The sequence below is a fragment of the Emydura macquarii genome, unplaced genomic scaffold (genome assembly GCF_026122565.2).
Source record: "Emydura macquarii macquarii isolate MOO-44397 ecotype Brisbane River unplaced genomic scaffold, CSIRO-AGI_Emac_v2 contig_691, whole genome shotgun sequence".
NCBI classification, from domain to species: domain Eukaryota; kingdom Metazoa; phylum Chordata; order Testudines; family Chelidae; genus Emydura; species Emydura macquarii.
Window position 1 is genome coordinate 6022319 of NW_027130828.1, and position 16384 is coordinate 6038702.

Genomic DNA, 16384 nt, shown 5'->3' on the forward strand with positions numbered 1-16384 from the left:
TTCCTCTCTCCTGCTGGCTGGGCTGGGCAGGCCCAGCTTGGCTGGAAGGGCTCTCCCATTGAACGCCTGGGGGCTGCGGGACATCTTCCCACCTGCAAGGCCCCGATCCTGAGAAGTGCTGCGCTCCCAGGGAAGGATTCGTGGGTGCTCAGCCCCTTTCAGCATATGGCTCCAAAGGAGGAAGGAGCTGGGAGTGGTGTGAAGGGAGCCTTTGTGCCCCTTATTTCCTCCGGCAGATTGGGCCTCACGGCAAAAAAAGGCCAGAGGCTCTGCTGGGATAAATCAGTGGCGCTCCACAGACTGCAGTGGGGAGAGGCCGATCTACACCTGCTCTTCTGTGGAGACTCAGGCCTTTGTGACTGTCACCACGCTGCACACTGTTGCCCTTTGAGAGCTCCATGCAGGGATGCCTCACCCCCCCGCTCCTGCCCAGAGGCACATGCCCTACCCACCCACCCCCCATCTCTAAAGCTAAAGGAGAATCTCTTCACAATATGGGGCCCATGACACACAGTAGGGCAGCTCTTATTCCAGCCAACAGAGGGCAGTGGGGCACGTACACCAGCCACTGTGTTACAGAGCCGTGCCTTTCACTCGCTGCCTTGCGGGGCTCACTGAAATCATCTGCCAGAATTCCTCCAGGCTGGGTCTTTGGGGCCACTATGGGGATTCCTGGGAGGGAGAGAGGGTCCCAGACAGCTTTCCCCCACACTTAGTGGGTCTAGGGAAGAAAACCTGCTGTCGCTCCCTCCCCGCTTCCCTGAATGTGCCTGGTGCTCACATTTGAGTTTCCAGCCTCAAATCCAGCCTGCCAAAGCGAAGAGGCTTCAAACGAAAGGAGAGTTATTTCCCTGAGCTCCAGAGATCTGCCCTGCTCCGCTGGGTTGAAATCCATTGGCCCAGCGTTGCCTCTGGGTGGTGGATTAATTTCAACTTTGTTTCCACTACAAAGGCTTATGCTGAAGGCGATGCTATCGATCGCCCCGTACCTGTGGGGCACTCGCAGTGGAACTCGTTGATCTTATCGATGCAGTTCCCGTTGTGCAGGCAGGGGCTGCTGGCACACTCGTCCGTGTTGATTTCACAGTAAACGCCCTCGTAACCTGCGAGGGAGAGATCCAAAGTGCCTCTCAGAGTTTGCAGCAAAAGACCCACATGCTGAGCGTCACCGGCCTGTGCCGGGCCTCGTGTAACTGCCTCTAAGCCAACCAAGTTATGCCAGGCCTGGATGTAGCCTGCCGTGTGTGGGGAACACGGGACAGCGGCCAGCAGTGCTGCAGGGCATAAGCCAAGCTGCAGCTGATCATCAGGAAAGTTTCTCTCTGGGCAAGTTATTCCGTAAGTCTCCACTATGGGAGTACTTGCACCTTCCCCTGGAGCAGTTGGGGCTGCCCACCGCTGGAGACAGATACAGACCTCTGTCTGATAAGTCCTATGTTTGTAAGAGGCATTGTCTAAAAAAGGCCCGGTCCTGCGTTCTCTATGCACTCAACGCCCTCGTTGGTTTCCATCTCCCCACCTACCCCCAATATTCCTATTGTCACAGTGTCTTTACGGGGAAATTGAATGAAAGAAAAAACAAACCCTGCAGTGGATTTTTCCTCTAAGCGTCATTTGCTGACAAATCCACCTACCCTCTCCACCTGCACAGACCTTCCCTGCAAATCAGAGCTCTGATCCAAAGCCCATTGATGCCACCGGGGGCAGGGGGAGAGGGGGTCTTTCCACAGATTGAAAATGGCCTTTGGATCAGGCCCTTTGGGCTCAATTTGCTGACCTCAGGGGGAGCAGGGCTGGGCCTTCGAAGGCTCTCAGAGTGAGTTATGGGACTTCCAGCTGTAGGGTTTTCAAATGCTCCAGGGCAGCATTTCCCCTGCCCAAGGACCCTCCCCGTCACTGTTCCTAGAAGGTTTCAAACCCTGAGGGTGAGTTTACAAATACTGACACTTCAGTGCAAAGTACATGGCTCACTGCTAAGCAGTGGTCCCAATCCTGCCATCAGATCGGCGTGGATGGACCCGGGTGCCCATGGTGTCCTCTTGAAGTGAGCCATGCTCTCCGCAGGGCCCAGGACCCTGCCTGCACAGATCAGGATCAGGGTCTGAGAGAGAGAGAAGTGACAGCCCTTCTACCCACCTGGCATGCAGATACACTGGAATTCACCAATCTGATCCAGGCAGGTGGCGTCGTTCTGGCAGGGATTGGAGAGGCATTCATTGACATCGATCTCACAGCGGGGGCCAGAATAGCCCTGGAGACACTGGCACTGAAAGGACCCTTGGGTGTTGATGCATTTCCCAGCATGCTCACAAGGATTGGCTCCTAAAAATTACAAGTGCCATTGACAAAACCATCTAGATGGCCTCTGCTAACAACCCCCATGTCTGGACGGCAGGGCGTCTCGGTACATTACCCAACCTCCCCACCCTACTTATATATTTTTAAACCTCAGCTCAGACCCGATCCCCCAAACATTTCCTTGGAAACAAATCCCAACGTCAGCAGCCGCTGCATTTACCTAGAGAGCACTCGTCTATATCTTGGTTACAGGCTGGCCCTGTGTACCCCGAAGGGCAGGTGCAGATGGCTTTGCCGTTGACAGGGTTGGTGTCGCAGTTAGAGCCTTCGTTGCAGGGGTTACTGATGCAAGCATCGTCCAGGTGACACAGCAACCCTGTTGAGCAAAGAACACACATACCTCTCAGGGCAGAGCTAGGGATGCAAGTCTCTGACGTTTGTCTGATGGGAGTGCCTAAAGACCCCAGCTGAGAGCAGAGCTCCATTGTGCCGGGCACTGTACCGACACAATGTCAGAGACAGTCCCTGAACCAAAGCGCTCCCAATCGAAATAGACAGGTGGCAGAAAGGGAGTAAAGACGGGGAAACAAAGGCAGTGAGGGGAAACGGCCTGCCCAAAGTCAAAGCAGGCCAATGGAAGAGCCGGGAACAGAGCCCAGGTCTCCAGCCTCCCAGTCCAATGACCGATCCACTCTTTATCCTGGTTGAGGGCAAAAGGCTACATTTCCCCTTGGTGTAATTCCACTGACACCAGTGCTGTTACGCCAGAGATCAACGTGGCCCAAGGATTATAGAAGAGAGAGTGAATAGATCATGCCACTCCCCTGTCAGGGCAGGGTTTAGTCCCCTGAAGGTGCAACTGGATTTTAATCTGGCTACACACATTTCCCCCTTCCCCGTGTTATCGCTCGAAACCTGCAAGCCCCCACCTGTGCGGCCATGTGGGCACTCGCAGTAGAAAGAGGCGACCCGGTCGTGGCAGGTAGCCCCTTGGAAGCAGGCAGCCATGGCGCAGTCATCAATATTTTCGCTGCAGTCCTCGCCGGTCCAGCCATTGACACAGACGCAGTTGTAGCCACCGTGGTTGTTGTGGCACGTCCCTCCATTCTGGCAGGCATTCGGCATAAGCTGGCACTCATCGACATCTTCAGTGCAGTACTGGCCTGCAGTGGGGAGGAAGGAAATGCAGATGGTGAAGTTTAGGATACTGCAGTGAGGGAACAACTCTCATTCTCCACAGCATGAGCTGGTCTCTCCACAGCGGTCAGGAAGGAATCTCCTGCCCCTGCCCCACAACATGGACAGCCCTGCACAGGGAGCTAGGTGCAATGTAGGAATTTTTCATCTTCCTTGGAAGCATTGCTAGAGGCAGGATACTGGACTGGATAGTCCAAAGATCTGTCCCAATGGACTGGACCAGTGCTCATTACGGCATGCAGCAAGCTGTGCCCCAGCGGTAACAGCTGCCCCGATCCAGCTCCCAATTCAGTCAACGATAGCTCTGTTATTTGCTTCATTTGCAGCATGGTCTGTCTTCGACTGTAGGATATGCGTGTTAAGCTCACACACCCAGACCCCCCCCAGCCTTCGGTATGCACACTCACGCCAGTCTCAGCTTTACCTGTCCACTCAGGAAGGCACTGGCAGTTGTAGGTGTTAACTCCATCCACGCAGGTGCCTCCATTCTTGCAGTTGTTCCCCGGACAGTCATCAATGTTGTCCTCGCAGTTCTGGCCAGTGAAGCCTGGGGAAAGGAAACATCTGGCTCTACACTGTTTTCAGCAATGGGTGTAAACGACCTGGCCCTCCAGAACACCACAGAGCGATCTTTGGAGCTTGCCCTCCCACACTACAGGAACAGGCTTGGCTATCTGCAGCAGGGCGCAGGTGCTGAGATATGCACCAGCCGCCTCCATCCAACGCTCGGCTCCAAGCGTAAACCGTGCCAAAGACCGGGGGTGTCTGGCTCCACCTCTGCTCCCAGCTGAACGAAATGCCCTCCTCTCTCTCTCACGCCCCGTTCCCCCTTCCCCTGTGTACATACGGCAACCAGCCACAGCTTGCTTCAGCTCTGGGATACACAGCTGTCAGCGCGACACTCTGGGCCCACTCCTGCAACCTTTATTGCCCAAGACTAATTTAATGGCATTACTCTGGGGCGAGATCCGAATCAGGTCAACCTTTTTTTTTTTTTTTCCTTTTCCATCCCTGATTTTCAATCAAGCTTCAGTACCCACCTGGGCTTTGTTTATTGCAGTTTGTACAATGTGCTTCCCTGCCAAGCCAGGTGTGACTCTGCCCCCTAAAGCAGCGCTGATCGGGAAGGTCGCTCACTGGAAAGCCTCATCACTTTTGGTTTGTGATCAGTCCCCCCCCACATCTGACTTGTAACTGGCAAGAAATCTTTTCATTCCGAGCTGCACGGCAAGCCCAGCCGCATGTGCCGGCTGCTTGTCACAGCTTTTCTCCCCTGGCTTTGAAGAAAACCGCCCAGTTTCACCTCCATTCCCCTCCGCAGACTTAGTTCTGAGCGGCAGATTTATTCGAATGAAGACTTCTCGTCCTGGGACTGCAGGAATCTTGGAAGCAGCAGCCAGGTTCCTCCCACTTGGAGGGACAGGGCCTGTTTTTCAGAGGCACGGAGCCCTCGCAACTCCCGCTGGCTTGTCCAGCCGCAGTGGCAGAGCCCTGGCACCTCTGATTAAGGACCTGGATCCTTCCCAGGGAATAACTTTGCACACCCCTTACTCATGAGTGCAGCCTGCTGACTTCACAGCACGCCCATGTGAACGAGGATCACTCACAAAAGGGCCTGCAGGATTGGGCTCTGAATCACTGCATTTTAATAGCCTGTTTAAAGAGGCTAATGGCCAGTATTTCTCCCTGGGAAAATTCTTCACCACTAACACGCTTGCAAATGACTCAAGGCTTCCAGTGCTACAGAAATCCCAGCACTCTTCGCTGCAGTCAGGCCAGCCCGGGCCTTTTTTTAATTATCTTCATCCCGTAGCAGGACACGCAGGGCAACTGGACAGCTTTTGGCCTCTCCAGCTCCCCGAGGTGTGCGGAACAAACACAAAGAGGCCAGGATCTCATCAGCAGATCTGTCAAGCTCCCCCCGCCCCCCTTTAACATTTTAAACTGTCGCTTGTCCTTGTCACAGGGTTAAGTGATGTGTTTACTGTAAACACTGCAGTACAGACTGGCCTCTCCCCCGCAGCTTGGCCAGCCTGTCAAACAGAACATGCTGGAGATCTGGGCTTGCCGGAAGCCATGGCTGGGTGAAGGCTATGCTGCAGGTGTAATCAGATCTTGCCTAATTTTTACAACGCCAGGAACGGACTTTCCAAAAACAAACCTGCCAAGTCCCAGCCCAGCTGCCTGTTTAGCTCTGTGCTCACCTAGTCAGCAACTACTTGAGACCAGCCACACAACTGACTACCGAAACTACTGAAATAACTGTGTCCAGTTGGCTTCTCTATAGAGACCATATATCCTGAAACACCTCTCACTCTGGGGGCAGCACGAGTGGAGAACAGGCTGTGATGCTGGCAAAAAAAAAATCACAGGACGGGGACCCTGAAGCATTAGTGAGGAGTATGCACAGCATAGCCCCAGGTAAACACAGCCCTGTACATCCCCTCACATGAGCCCTGCCTCTCCAGCTCATCCAAACATTTCGGCTGTCCCCAAAATATTCTGGATAATATTGTGTAACAAAGACGATCCAGACCTCCAGCACCCAAGGCTTTGGTTTTATTTCCATCACTTACGGGAGGTCTACACTGCGGATCTCTGGGACCCTCCCACCTCGCAGGGTCCTTGAGCCTCCGTCCAGAAGTCTACACTGCAATGAAACCGCCCTGCAACCTGCACCCGAGTCAGCTGGCATGGGCGAGCTGTGGGTGCCAGACAAACCCTTAGTCTTTTACATAATGATAGCACTTTTAAAGGGCCAGATTTTCCAGGGTGCTGAGTGCCTGCAGCTGGAGGTGCAGGTGCTCGCAGCACCAGTAGAAAAGCAGACCCTTCACCCGACACCAGAGATAGATTTAGTAACACTCCGCCTATTTTACAGATAAACAAACAGAGAGACTTTCAGTGACTTGTCCTCGGCAGGTCAGAGCCAGGATTAGAAGCCACAAGTACCTGCGTCCCAACCATGTGGGCAGCCTCTCTCTAAATAACTGCCTTGTTCTCCTCCCACAAACCTCAGTCCCATATTGAATGAAAAGCAATCAACAGTTATTTATGATTGCTGGTAGAAGCCCAAAGCAGATAATGTTGACTCATTCCTGGCTTTTAAACTGCGGATCTGGGCATGGAGGGCAGTAACTTGTAACGTTCTAGATACTAGGATCTACTCATTTTGAACCATTCAAATGAGTAACTAATGCTGCAATTACTTTAAATTCAGGGTTAGGTACTACGGGCAATGGCGTGATAAAACAGATTAGATTAGCATGGCTGTAAAATACTCTGAACAGCCAGACTCTTTTTAAATTAAAAGGGGGGTATTGTTTTAAACGCTGCTGAATATCGGTACATCAATGAGTGTCTTATCATGAGAAATGGCCCTCGATCTTTTATACCTCTGCCAGAATCATCTGATACAGTGTTTGCTTCACAAGACGCATGCCTCAGATGGCCTGATCCCTGAGAGGGCTGAATGCTCTCAATGGAGCGTGGCACCTGGCAGAATCAGCCGCAAACAGAGAAGTTATCAGAGCAGTCAGTAGCTTCAAGGTTATTTTGCATGTTAATATTTGGCCCTTCGACTCAGTGGGAGGCAAACCAATAAAGGGCGCACTCAAATGCCTACGAAGCAGTTCCCTCCAGTCACAGCTGGGTGTCAAAGAGCTAATGGTTTCCTCACCCATCCCCCTTGCAGCAGAGATTCTCTCTTGGAGAGGACACATTTCGCGGAAGCTGGTTTCTTGCAGGAAGTTGGCTAGTCAGAGCTAGACTTCCTTTCCAGTTTCGAAAGGGTCAGGCCAGCGGTGCATTTCATTGTGCCACAAGCCCTCTCCCCTCATTTGGAGTGCTGCCTTCTCCATCACAACAACCCTTACGGAGCTAAAACGGCCACGCTTGCAAGCGGCCACCAGTTCGCTGCTAACTTTCAGTGGGCGTTCCTGACTCCAGCAGGCAATGCCTATCAAAACGCCTTTGCAGGAGCTCACAGCTCTCAGCTTCGTAGGTGCAGTCACTGGTCTGGCCCAGGAGAAAGTTCTACTTTTCTAAGTCCCATAGATGGCTCATCTATAGCTCTGTCATTTTCGGTGATCTCTTGTTTGACAAACACCAATGAAAGGGGCCTCAAAGCAGCCCGGGGAAGTTGGGCAGGGAAGTAGCACATTTCGGAAGTGATATTGAACTTCATGCTCCATGCCTTAACTCATGTAACTATTAGAGATCAGGATGAGATCTATGCCCAGGGCAGATTATTCCACATCTGCCTTCTGAGGGGTTCTTACCCCTTTCTCTGAAGCATCTGGCGCTGGTCACTGTCAGAGACAGGACTCTGGATTAGATGGACCTTGGGTCTGAGCCAGTCTGGTAATTCCCATGTTTCTATACAAATATCATAATCCCCATTTTACAGAGAAGGAAGCTGAGGCACAGAAGGCCACAAAAGCAAGTCCGCGGCAAGAGATGGGGATAGAACCCAGGTCTTGATGCTGCACTCCCTGCTCTAACCACTAAGTGTCACTCCCCCAGGGGGCTGGGAAGAGAAACAAGTCCTCCACGCTAACCACTAGGCCATCTTCATACTCAAAGTATCTACCTTATCATGGTTTATCTGTGAAAAGAGGAGATTAAAAAATCCTATAGCCCCCCTCCACCACAGAGATTTTCCAGGCAGCTTAACACGGCCGATAGCGTCCTTCCAACGGAGGGCGGGTGGGCAGATGCTTCCTCTTGCTGCGTCTGCCGTGGACAGGTGGGGGAGGCCGGTTTGGGTGAGAAACCAGACTAAAGCTCCTGTAAACGAAGCTCTCCCGCCGTTTGGCCTGCTTGGCGAAGGGCCCGGCCCAACCGCAGCTCCTTCTCGGGGGGCAGGTTGCTGACAGGCAGGAAGTTTGTAAATTTCATTCTGTCTGGCCGCCAGCACCTCGCCACCGCGGAAGCCGGGGAGCTGTCTCGCGCCGGTGAGCGCAACTCAACCGGTTTCCCTCCAGCAGCTCTGACCCCAGCACGCTGCGGTGAAAACCTTCGTGACACGGAGGAACTGAAAGGTCTCCCGGAGTTCAGAGACCTGGGTTCCTCTCTCTGGCCAGTGAGGAATTCGCCCTGCGCCTGACCTCCACTTACGTCCTCACTGGCTTAACCCTCCTCTGCACAGGGATGAATTTAAAGACAGAGGGCAGCTCCTCCCCTCCTCCTCTCTCTCCTCTCCTGCTTTCTCCCCATTTCACAGCATTTATTCCAGCCCTCCTTCAAGAACTGAGCTGTGCTGCCCCTTGGTTTGCCCAGCAGGGACAGCAGAGAGGAAGGGGGGGCAGAGCTCCCTTTTTGGACTCTGGCCAAAAGGCCTCTCCTATGGGGGCTTGTCTCCGCTTGGAAATTTACCAAAACCAGCTATTCCGGAATAATTGTTCTGCTTTGGAAGTGGATTAAGCAAAGTCAGAAGAAGGCACACTTAGGCCAGAGTAAGAGTCTCCGCACGGGGACTTCTACCAGAATAGCTATTCTAGAACAGCTATGTCAGTCGATTTCCCAATGGAGATTAAGCTCTCCGATGAGATCTCCTGTCTTTACAGACTGACACAAAGTACGCGCCCACCTTTACGGAGAACAATTCTGCTCCACCTTCGCTAGAGCTGTTCTCGGTCCCTAGAGTGGTCGCTCAAGGTAGATTTAGCTGTATTTACTAGGAAAGGTTTTGAATTTGCTGAACTTTCTGCATCTCAGTAGTTCAGGGACAATAGGATGATAATCTGTCCTTCAAAATGAAAGGCAACTCTACTGATCTAAGATGTTTATATGGCCCTCGCCAACGTAGTAGCTGAGCATCTCACAATCTTATACTATACTTATCTCCACAGCACCCCTGCGCAGTAAAGAAGTGCTTTTATTCCAGAATTACACAGGGGAAACTGAGGCACAGCGAGACTAACGGTATGTCTACACAGCAGTTGGGAAGTGCAACTGCAGCATGTGTAGACATACCTGAGCTAGCCTGGATTGAGCTAGCTTGCTAAAAATAGCGGTGTAGCCGCATTGGCATGGGCCAGCCCACCCAGGACCACGGTACACACTTAGCAGTGACTCTGCTAACTCAATCAAAGCGAGCTCCATTACACCTTCAGGTGCTGTTCCGATTGCAGTGTGGACGTACCACGAGTGACTTGCCCCAGGTCACACAGGGAGTCTGTAGCAGAGCAGGGAAATGATCCCTGATCTCCCAGGATCAACAGGCTCAAAGAGAGTGAGAAAGGCAGGCCGTACCTGGAAGACACGTGCAGTCGTAGGTGGTGTCGCCGGTTTGACGGCAAGTGCCCCCGTTCTGGCAGGGCGAGGGGTTGCAAGGCACGTAGAGGTGCTCACAGTTCTGGCCCGTGTATGCTGGCTTGCAGGAACACTGGTAGGTCCCGATTTCGTTGGTGCAGCTCCCGCCGTTCTTGCAGATGGGAGGACTGATGTTGCACTCATTCACGTCCTGCTTGCAGTTGGCCCCGTGGAAGCCCGCTGTGCACTTGCAGACATAATGGGCTTCAAAAGGAACACACTGCCCTCCGTTGGCACAAGGATTAGAGGCACAGGGATCTGCCTGCTGGCAGGTCTTACCTGGGGAGCAAACAAAGACGGTTGGGGATGGAGACTGCAGCTCACCAGGGGGAAACAAATGCCCCCTTGTGGGTTCCTGTGCTGAGAAAGCCTGTCCCCGCTCTGGCATTCTGCCGGCTGAACTGTGCTCCTCGCCCAAGAATCTGCCCTGGCGTTGAGTCTACACAGAGGTGCAGGGAGCGAAGGAGTTTCCTGGCTGGTTTCTAAGCCCTCCCTCCCTTTTCGACTCATTTCCACATTGGTCACTGGAAAGCACTGCCATGCAGGAGACCTGGTCTCCCCATCCCCCATGAGGAAAGCAACACCTTCCTGCCTGGGGGCAGAAAGAAGCACCCTGTGTTGCTCTGCACAGACCTCTCCTGCCCCTGACTGGCTGCAGTGAGCCCTCTTAGAAGATTGGATGGGGAGTGGGCATTGCCAATGTCTCACCACCTGGATTTCCAGGGAGAGTCCTGGCTTTGGGGACTCTCTGCTCTATGCAGGGCATTAAAATAATCGTAAGAACATAAGAACGGCCACACGGGTTCAGACCAAGGGTCCATCTAGCCCAGGATCCTGTCTTCCGACAGTGGCCAATGCCAGGTGCTTCAGAGGAAATGAACAGAGCAGGGAATCATCAAGTGACCTATCCCACTGGCCGTTCCCAGTCTCTGGCAAACAGCAATCCCTGCCCATCCTGGCTAAAAGCCATTGATTGACCTATCCTCCAGGAATGTAGCTAGTTCTTTTCTGAACTCCGTTATAATCCCCCCAGTGTCTCTCGGGGCACCCCTAGGAAGGTATGTGTGCTGGCCCTACCTGACCATCCCGGAGGGCACCGACACTTGTACTCGGTCAGCGTGAGCAGGTCGCAGGTCCCTCCATTGCGGCAGGGGTTGTTGAGGCAAACATTGTCCTCGGGCGTCAGGCACAGCCTGTCTGTGAAGCCCAGGCGGCAGGAACAGGTGTAGTCCACAGCATTGCCACGGACGACCGGGTGGCAGGTCCCGGCATTCTTGCACGGGGAGCTGAGGCAGGGATTGGGCAGCTGACACCGGTCGCCGACGTAGGCACTGTTGCATCTGGGCACAATCAAAAAAAGCCACCCGTCAGAGTCAACCAGACCCCCTCACTGTTCCCAAGATCAAGCGGTCCCTGCAGAGGGCCGGCCAGGATAGGGGAAAGGGTTTGATTTGGCCCATTTCTCTTGTGCACCTAAATTCTTAGCTGCAAAGGCAAGATGTGAGCGCTCACATGGACCAGCTGCATACAGAACAATGCAACAAACAACATGTCAATCTCTGCAGATGGACTCTGGAAACACACGGCCCTCGGTGGCTTATTCCCTGGTAGCAACCAGGCTGCGATACAAGGGGATGGGGCCAAACTTTTAGCACCAAAAGAGCAACTTGGTCCCACACCTCCCACATGGGAGGGGGGGATCATGAGGTTTAATCCGTGTTCAGGAAGTGCTGTGAGAGCCTTACGTGGTGTGTGCTAGATATTACCACTCACACAAGAGCATTGGCACTAAACTAGTTCCTACTGGAGCTGCAGTGCCAGCTCTGATAGCAGGGAAAAATAAACGGAGACATTTTTCTTCATCTCTAGGATGTTCTTCCTTCTCCCCAGTGCAGCCTCCTACCAGAATTTCACGGCCATAACAAACACAGACAGCGCAGCACAAAACCACTGGGCAGATCAGATAGCTCCTAACCCTGTTCCTGCAATCGGATCCATGCAGGTGAACCCCCTGCATCCGTCAAGAGACTGGCCGACTTGTGTGAGGTCCACCTGTGCAGATCGGATTGCAGCCTTGGATTGTAGGTGCCTCACGGCAGGGACTAGGTAATCACATGTTTGTACAGCACCTAGCACAATGGGGCAGTGATCGTGATTGAGGCCTTTAGGTACTACAGGAATATACATGTTTATCAATTGTCATTATAATGGTTCCGAGAAGAAATATTTGCCTTGTGTGCGACCGTTACGCCAATGAGAACATGCTGGTTTAGTCTCCAACTGAGATGCACAGTGATCATTAAAAACAAAATACAAACACAGGCGGCAAAGAGCAGCTCCCTGGTTTGGCAGCTCAGTGCAGGCAGTAGGGGGTTAAATACACACAGTACAAGACAGCTACGTGGATCGTGCAGAGGAAAAGAAAGAGAGAAGTTAGGTCTGTGCTAACATCAGAAGGAGAAGAGCTCACTTCCCACTCAGATGTGTTGTAAAATGGCTAGACTAACTCTGAGCATACAGCTCCTCTGCTCCGAGCTTGAATGGGCATTTTCCATCCTAATGCCTGAGACAGACTTTAGTGCTTGGTTCACAGCACTGGGCTGCTTTATCTTAGCACAGTTTTTGCACATGTGGTTTCATTTACAGCATCTGTTTTGCCTTCTCCCCTTCCCCATCCTTTACCGGGCACTTTTGATGACCCCTGCGACCTGCTGCTAAGGAGAGAAAGAAAAACACTCCCTGCAGCCCACAAAGCTGCCAACTTCCATGCCTGCGTGGGAATCACTTTCACACACACCCTGTCACTCCCACCCCTTCCACCCATTGCCACCTGTCTCCAACATTTTCCAGAGCACAGGAGTGCCATAAATCACTGGCATTTCAAAGAGCTTGCGGGGCATCTTCCAATCTCCTCGCTGAAGCACACAACCAAATAAACGAAGCTTGGGATCTATGCAAATTGCCCTTCCCAAACCAGCCAAGCAGAGGAAGAACAATCCCCAATCCCCTGTCCTGTCCCTAATTGATATCAGAGGCATTGGGGTCTATTTCTTTAAGGGAATCCAGTTAGCATAGTGCATGTTTGCTGGGAACACCATTTTACTGATTTTTTTTTTAATGGAGATACGCAAGCATAAGGATCAAAGAGACCCAAGCACAGATCAGACGTATATGTGATATATATTCACTCTGCTTGAAATTCCTCCCTGTATAGAGAGCCAGCACAGTGAACCGCTTGAGCCCTTTTTGAGGACTTACATGGAGTACAGGCCCTGTGCTGGCTTCTCTCACATGGGTGAATTTCACACTAAAGAGAAGAAAAAGATTAAAGAGAAGCATGGAACATATGCCAGCCCCAGCCGGGTACCATGCAGAGACCTGCAAAACAATAACACCTGGCTCGTCTGTAGCTCTCATCATCCGTAGATCTCAAAGCACTTTACAAAGTAGTTCAGTGCCATTATCCTCATTGTACAGGTGAGGAAACCAAGGCACCGAAAGGGAAAGTGACTTGCCCAAGGTCACCCAGCAGGCCAGTGGTAGAGCTGGGAATAGAAACCAAGTCTCCTGAACCCCAGTCAAATGCTCTGTCCACTAGGCCTGTGGCTGTTTAAGTAAAATCCTGCCCTGCAATCTTAAGATGAAGCCCCTCTAGAGGCCCAGTCCAGGGTAATGGGACAGGAGTATTCTGCACAGTGCTAAGAGGTCTTTGTACATCCATGCTTCTTTGTCCTGAGTAACAAGCCAGATTTGACCGACAGGTCAATTTCCACTCCCTCTGCCACTGAAACATACATCTGGCTTTTCAGGCTGTGCTCTTAGTTCCACCACTTTGTCTCAAGATCTTGGCCACTTGCAACCTGACAGCAGAGAACTTAGAGGGATTGCATTCAAAGTGCCTCTAGAACGGTCTGCGAGCGGGGCCCCTTTGCTTTCTGTGCAATGGCCGGAGCCCCAGTCCAACAGTGTATAACACTAAAGCCAGAGGCATTTCCCAGAAGTCAAGGGGACTTTTTATGTGATTAAAGTTATTTATGAGCTTGAGTGCTTGGCTGGATGGAGGCCCAAAAGGGTCACGAAGCGCACATAAAGTGCTTTGAGATCCTTCCAGCTTTATGTAAACTGTGCAGGGTTGCTATTTCATTGACAACCGACAGCTTCCATAACATCCCTCTCTCTGGCAGAAATCAGAGTCAAACACTGGCAAACAAGAGCTCAGCTTTAGCCTGGATAACAGGTGTGGCATATTTATACTCTCTCTCGTATATTACAGTCTTTCTAAACAGCTGCGCAGATCTTCCTTGAAGATAAAAGCTTTCCAAAGTCGTATTCTCTCCAGCTATGGGAGGGGCCGCTGGCCTCCCAAACTAACACATGCCTGATCCTTATCTCAGCATGAAGCCTTTAAAAAAAAAGACAAATGAAATGGCCACTGGCCCAACCATCTGTTACCAGAAGCCAAAAGGTCCAAGCCAACTGGCTCATGAAAAAACAAAGCCAGGTGATGGGAATGGGTTGCAAATGGGGAGCGTTTGCTGAGATAACATTGAGGTGGTTTAACATAAGCCTGGATGGTGGTTGGGAGGAAGAGAGAATGAAGAAATAAGGACCAGATTCTGTCCCCCCCCACACGCTCACGCTCACACAGCGTAATGACACCAACCTCCTTTATAAAGCACGGTGAGACCTACTGCTGAGAAGCACTATGTAAAAACAGGCTTTGTAACCAGGACTTTATTCTGCACCTAGCCCCACGGAAATCAACAGGATCGCTCATGTGCTAAGGGGCTACTCAGAGCAATGGGGGAAGGATCTGGCCCCAAATAAAAACCCAGCAGAAAATGGAAGCTTTGAAATGGTAACCTTGCAAGAAGTTTGAGCAGCTTCAACCACCTCTGAAGTCGGCAGGAACGCAGGGTGCCCAGCACTTAGCCGGACCAGCGGATTGAAATGCTATCCACAGAATAAACGGTCATTCCTGATTCGCTATCTGTGCTTGCTTAAGTTTGCTTTGTGGTATCCCCTGCTCTCCCCAATAACTGACCAGGCTTAATGCTTCCAAAAGATTCCCTTCACCTCTCACGCCCAGGGCCTCCCGGCAAATAGGAATCCCCTGCAACAAAGTGGGGTTCGCCGTTACGTCTGTGCCCCGATGTTCTCTTTGATTCACTCATGAATTAAACAAGAAGGGAGTGGGGTGAGGGGACAACCATCGGATTTCAATGCGCCCCATTGTTCGGAGCCGCAGCAGAGACCCCTGCGAGCTGCTGACGACGTTTGACATGGGGGGAAGGGTGGGATGGGGAAAAACTTTCAGAGACAAGACGAAGGGCACTTGATCCTCAAAAGAAGATTCTGGAGACAAGTCTCGTCAACACCTCGCTGGCACAAATCCTCCCGGCTCAGCACCTTTTGTTTGGCCTTTTCAAACACAAGATGCTGTTTATTTCACTCTTTCAACTGGATTGCTCACGTTACTGAGCTTCAAAAGGGAGCTTTCCTCTATCGCCATGGCTCTGCCAGGCACGAATAAGCAGCCGCCCCAGAAAGGAAGGCCATAAGAAGTGAACTGATAGAAATGTGAGGCATACAGGCTCGATCCGGAGCTCCACGACACTGTTGTAATTTCAGAGTCACTGCTCTGCAGGCCGGGGAGGGCTTACGGAGGCACTCTGGATTTACACCAAGGTAACAGAGAGCAGAATTTGGCCCACCCTGTTAAATTCTATCTCCAGGTATTTTCCTGTTTCACATTATTTGGTGACCATCAAAGGTGTCATTGTGGAAATGAGTTTGGAGAAAGGTTGTATTTATTTTAGTGAAGGCCTAGTTCTGCAGAAAAGGACCTGGGGCTTACAGTGGACAAGACGCTGGATATGAGTCAATGGTGTGTCCTTATTGCCAAGAAGACTAACAGCATATTGGGCTGCGTTAGTAGGAGCATTGCCAGCAGATCGAAGGAAGTGATTATTCCCCTCTATTCAGCACTGATGAGGCCTCATTTGGAGTATTGTGTCCAGTTTTGGGCCCCCCACTACAGGAAGGATGTGGACAAATTGGAGAGAATGCAGTGGAGAGCAACAAAAATGATTAGGGAGCTGGAGCACATGACTTATGAGGAGAAGCTGAGGAAACTGGGCTTGGTTAGCCTGCAGAAGAGTGAGGGGGGATTTGATAGTAGTCTTCAACTACCTGAAAGGGGGTTCCAGGGAGGAAGGAGCTAGGCTGTTCTCAGTGGTGGCAGATGACAGAACAAGGAGCAATGATCTTGAGTTGCAGTGTGGAAGGTCTAGGTTGGACATTAGGAAAAAGCTTTTTCACTAGGTAGGTGGTGAAGCACTGGAATGGGTTACCGAGGGAGGTGGTAGAATCTCCATCCTTCTCGGTTTTCAAAGCCCGGCTTGACAAAGCCCTGGCTGGGCTGATTTAGTTGGGGTTGGCCCTGCTTTGAGCAGGTGGTGGAACTAGAAGACCTCCTGAGGTCCCTTCCAACTCTCATCTTCTAGGATTCTGTGTTGCTCTTGGATCCTGCGCCACAGACCTCTGAAGTCAAAGGACAGACGCCCACTGACAT

At 51.8% G+C, this 16384-nt stretch overlaps 1 protein-coding gene across 1 annotated transcript in view; it reads right to left on the bottom strand.

Moving 5' to 3' along the window:
- NOTCH1 (notch receptor 1) overlaps window positions 1–16384 on the bottom strand; it is a 77749-nt gene that overhangs the window by 27071 nt on the left and 34294 nt on the right. The window contains exons 3-9 of the mRNA XM_067541825.1: window positions 10888–11150; window positions 9751–10089; window positions 3920–4042; window positions 3228–3461; window positions 2519–2674; window positions 2137–2322; window positions 990–1103 (exon numbers count right to left, since the gene is read on the bottom strand). Of these exons, the coding sequence (XP_067397926.1) occupies window positions 990–1103; window positions 2137–2322; window positions 2519–2674; window positions 3228–3461; window positions 3920–4042; window positions 9751–10089; window positions 10888–11150 (1415 nt within the window). The remainder of the gene's footprint in view (window positions 1–989; window positions 1104–2136; window positions 2323–2518; window positions 2675–3227; window positions 3462–3919; window positions 4043–9750; window positions 10090–10887; window positions 11151–16384) is intronic.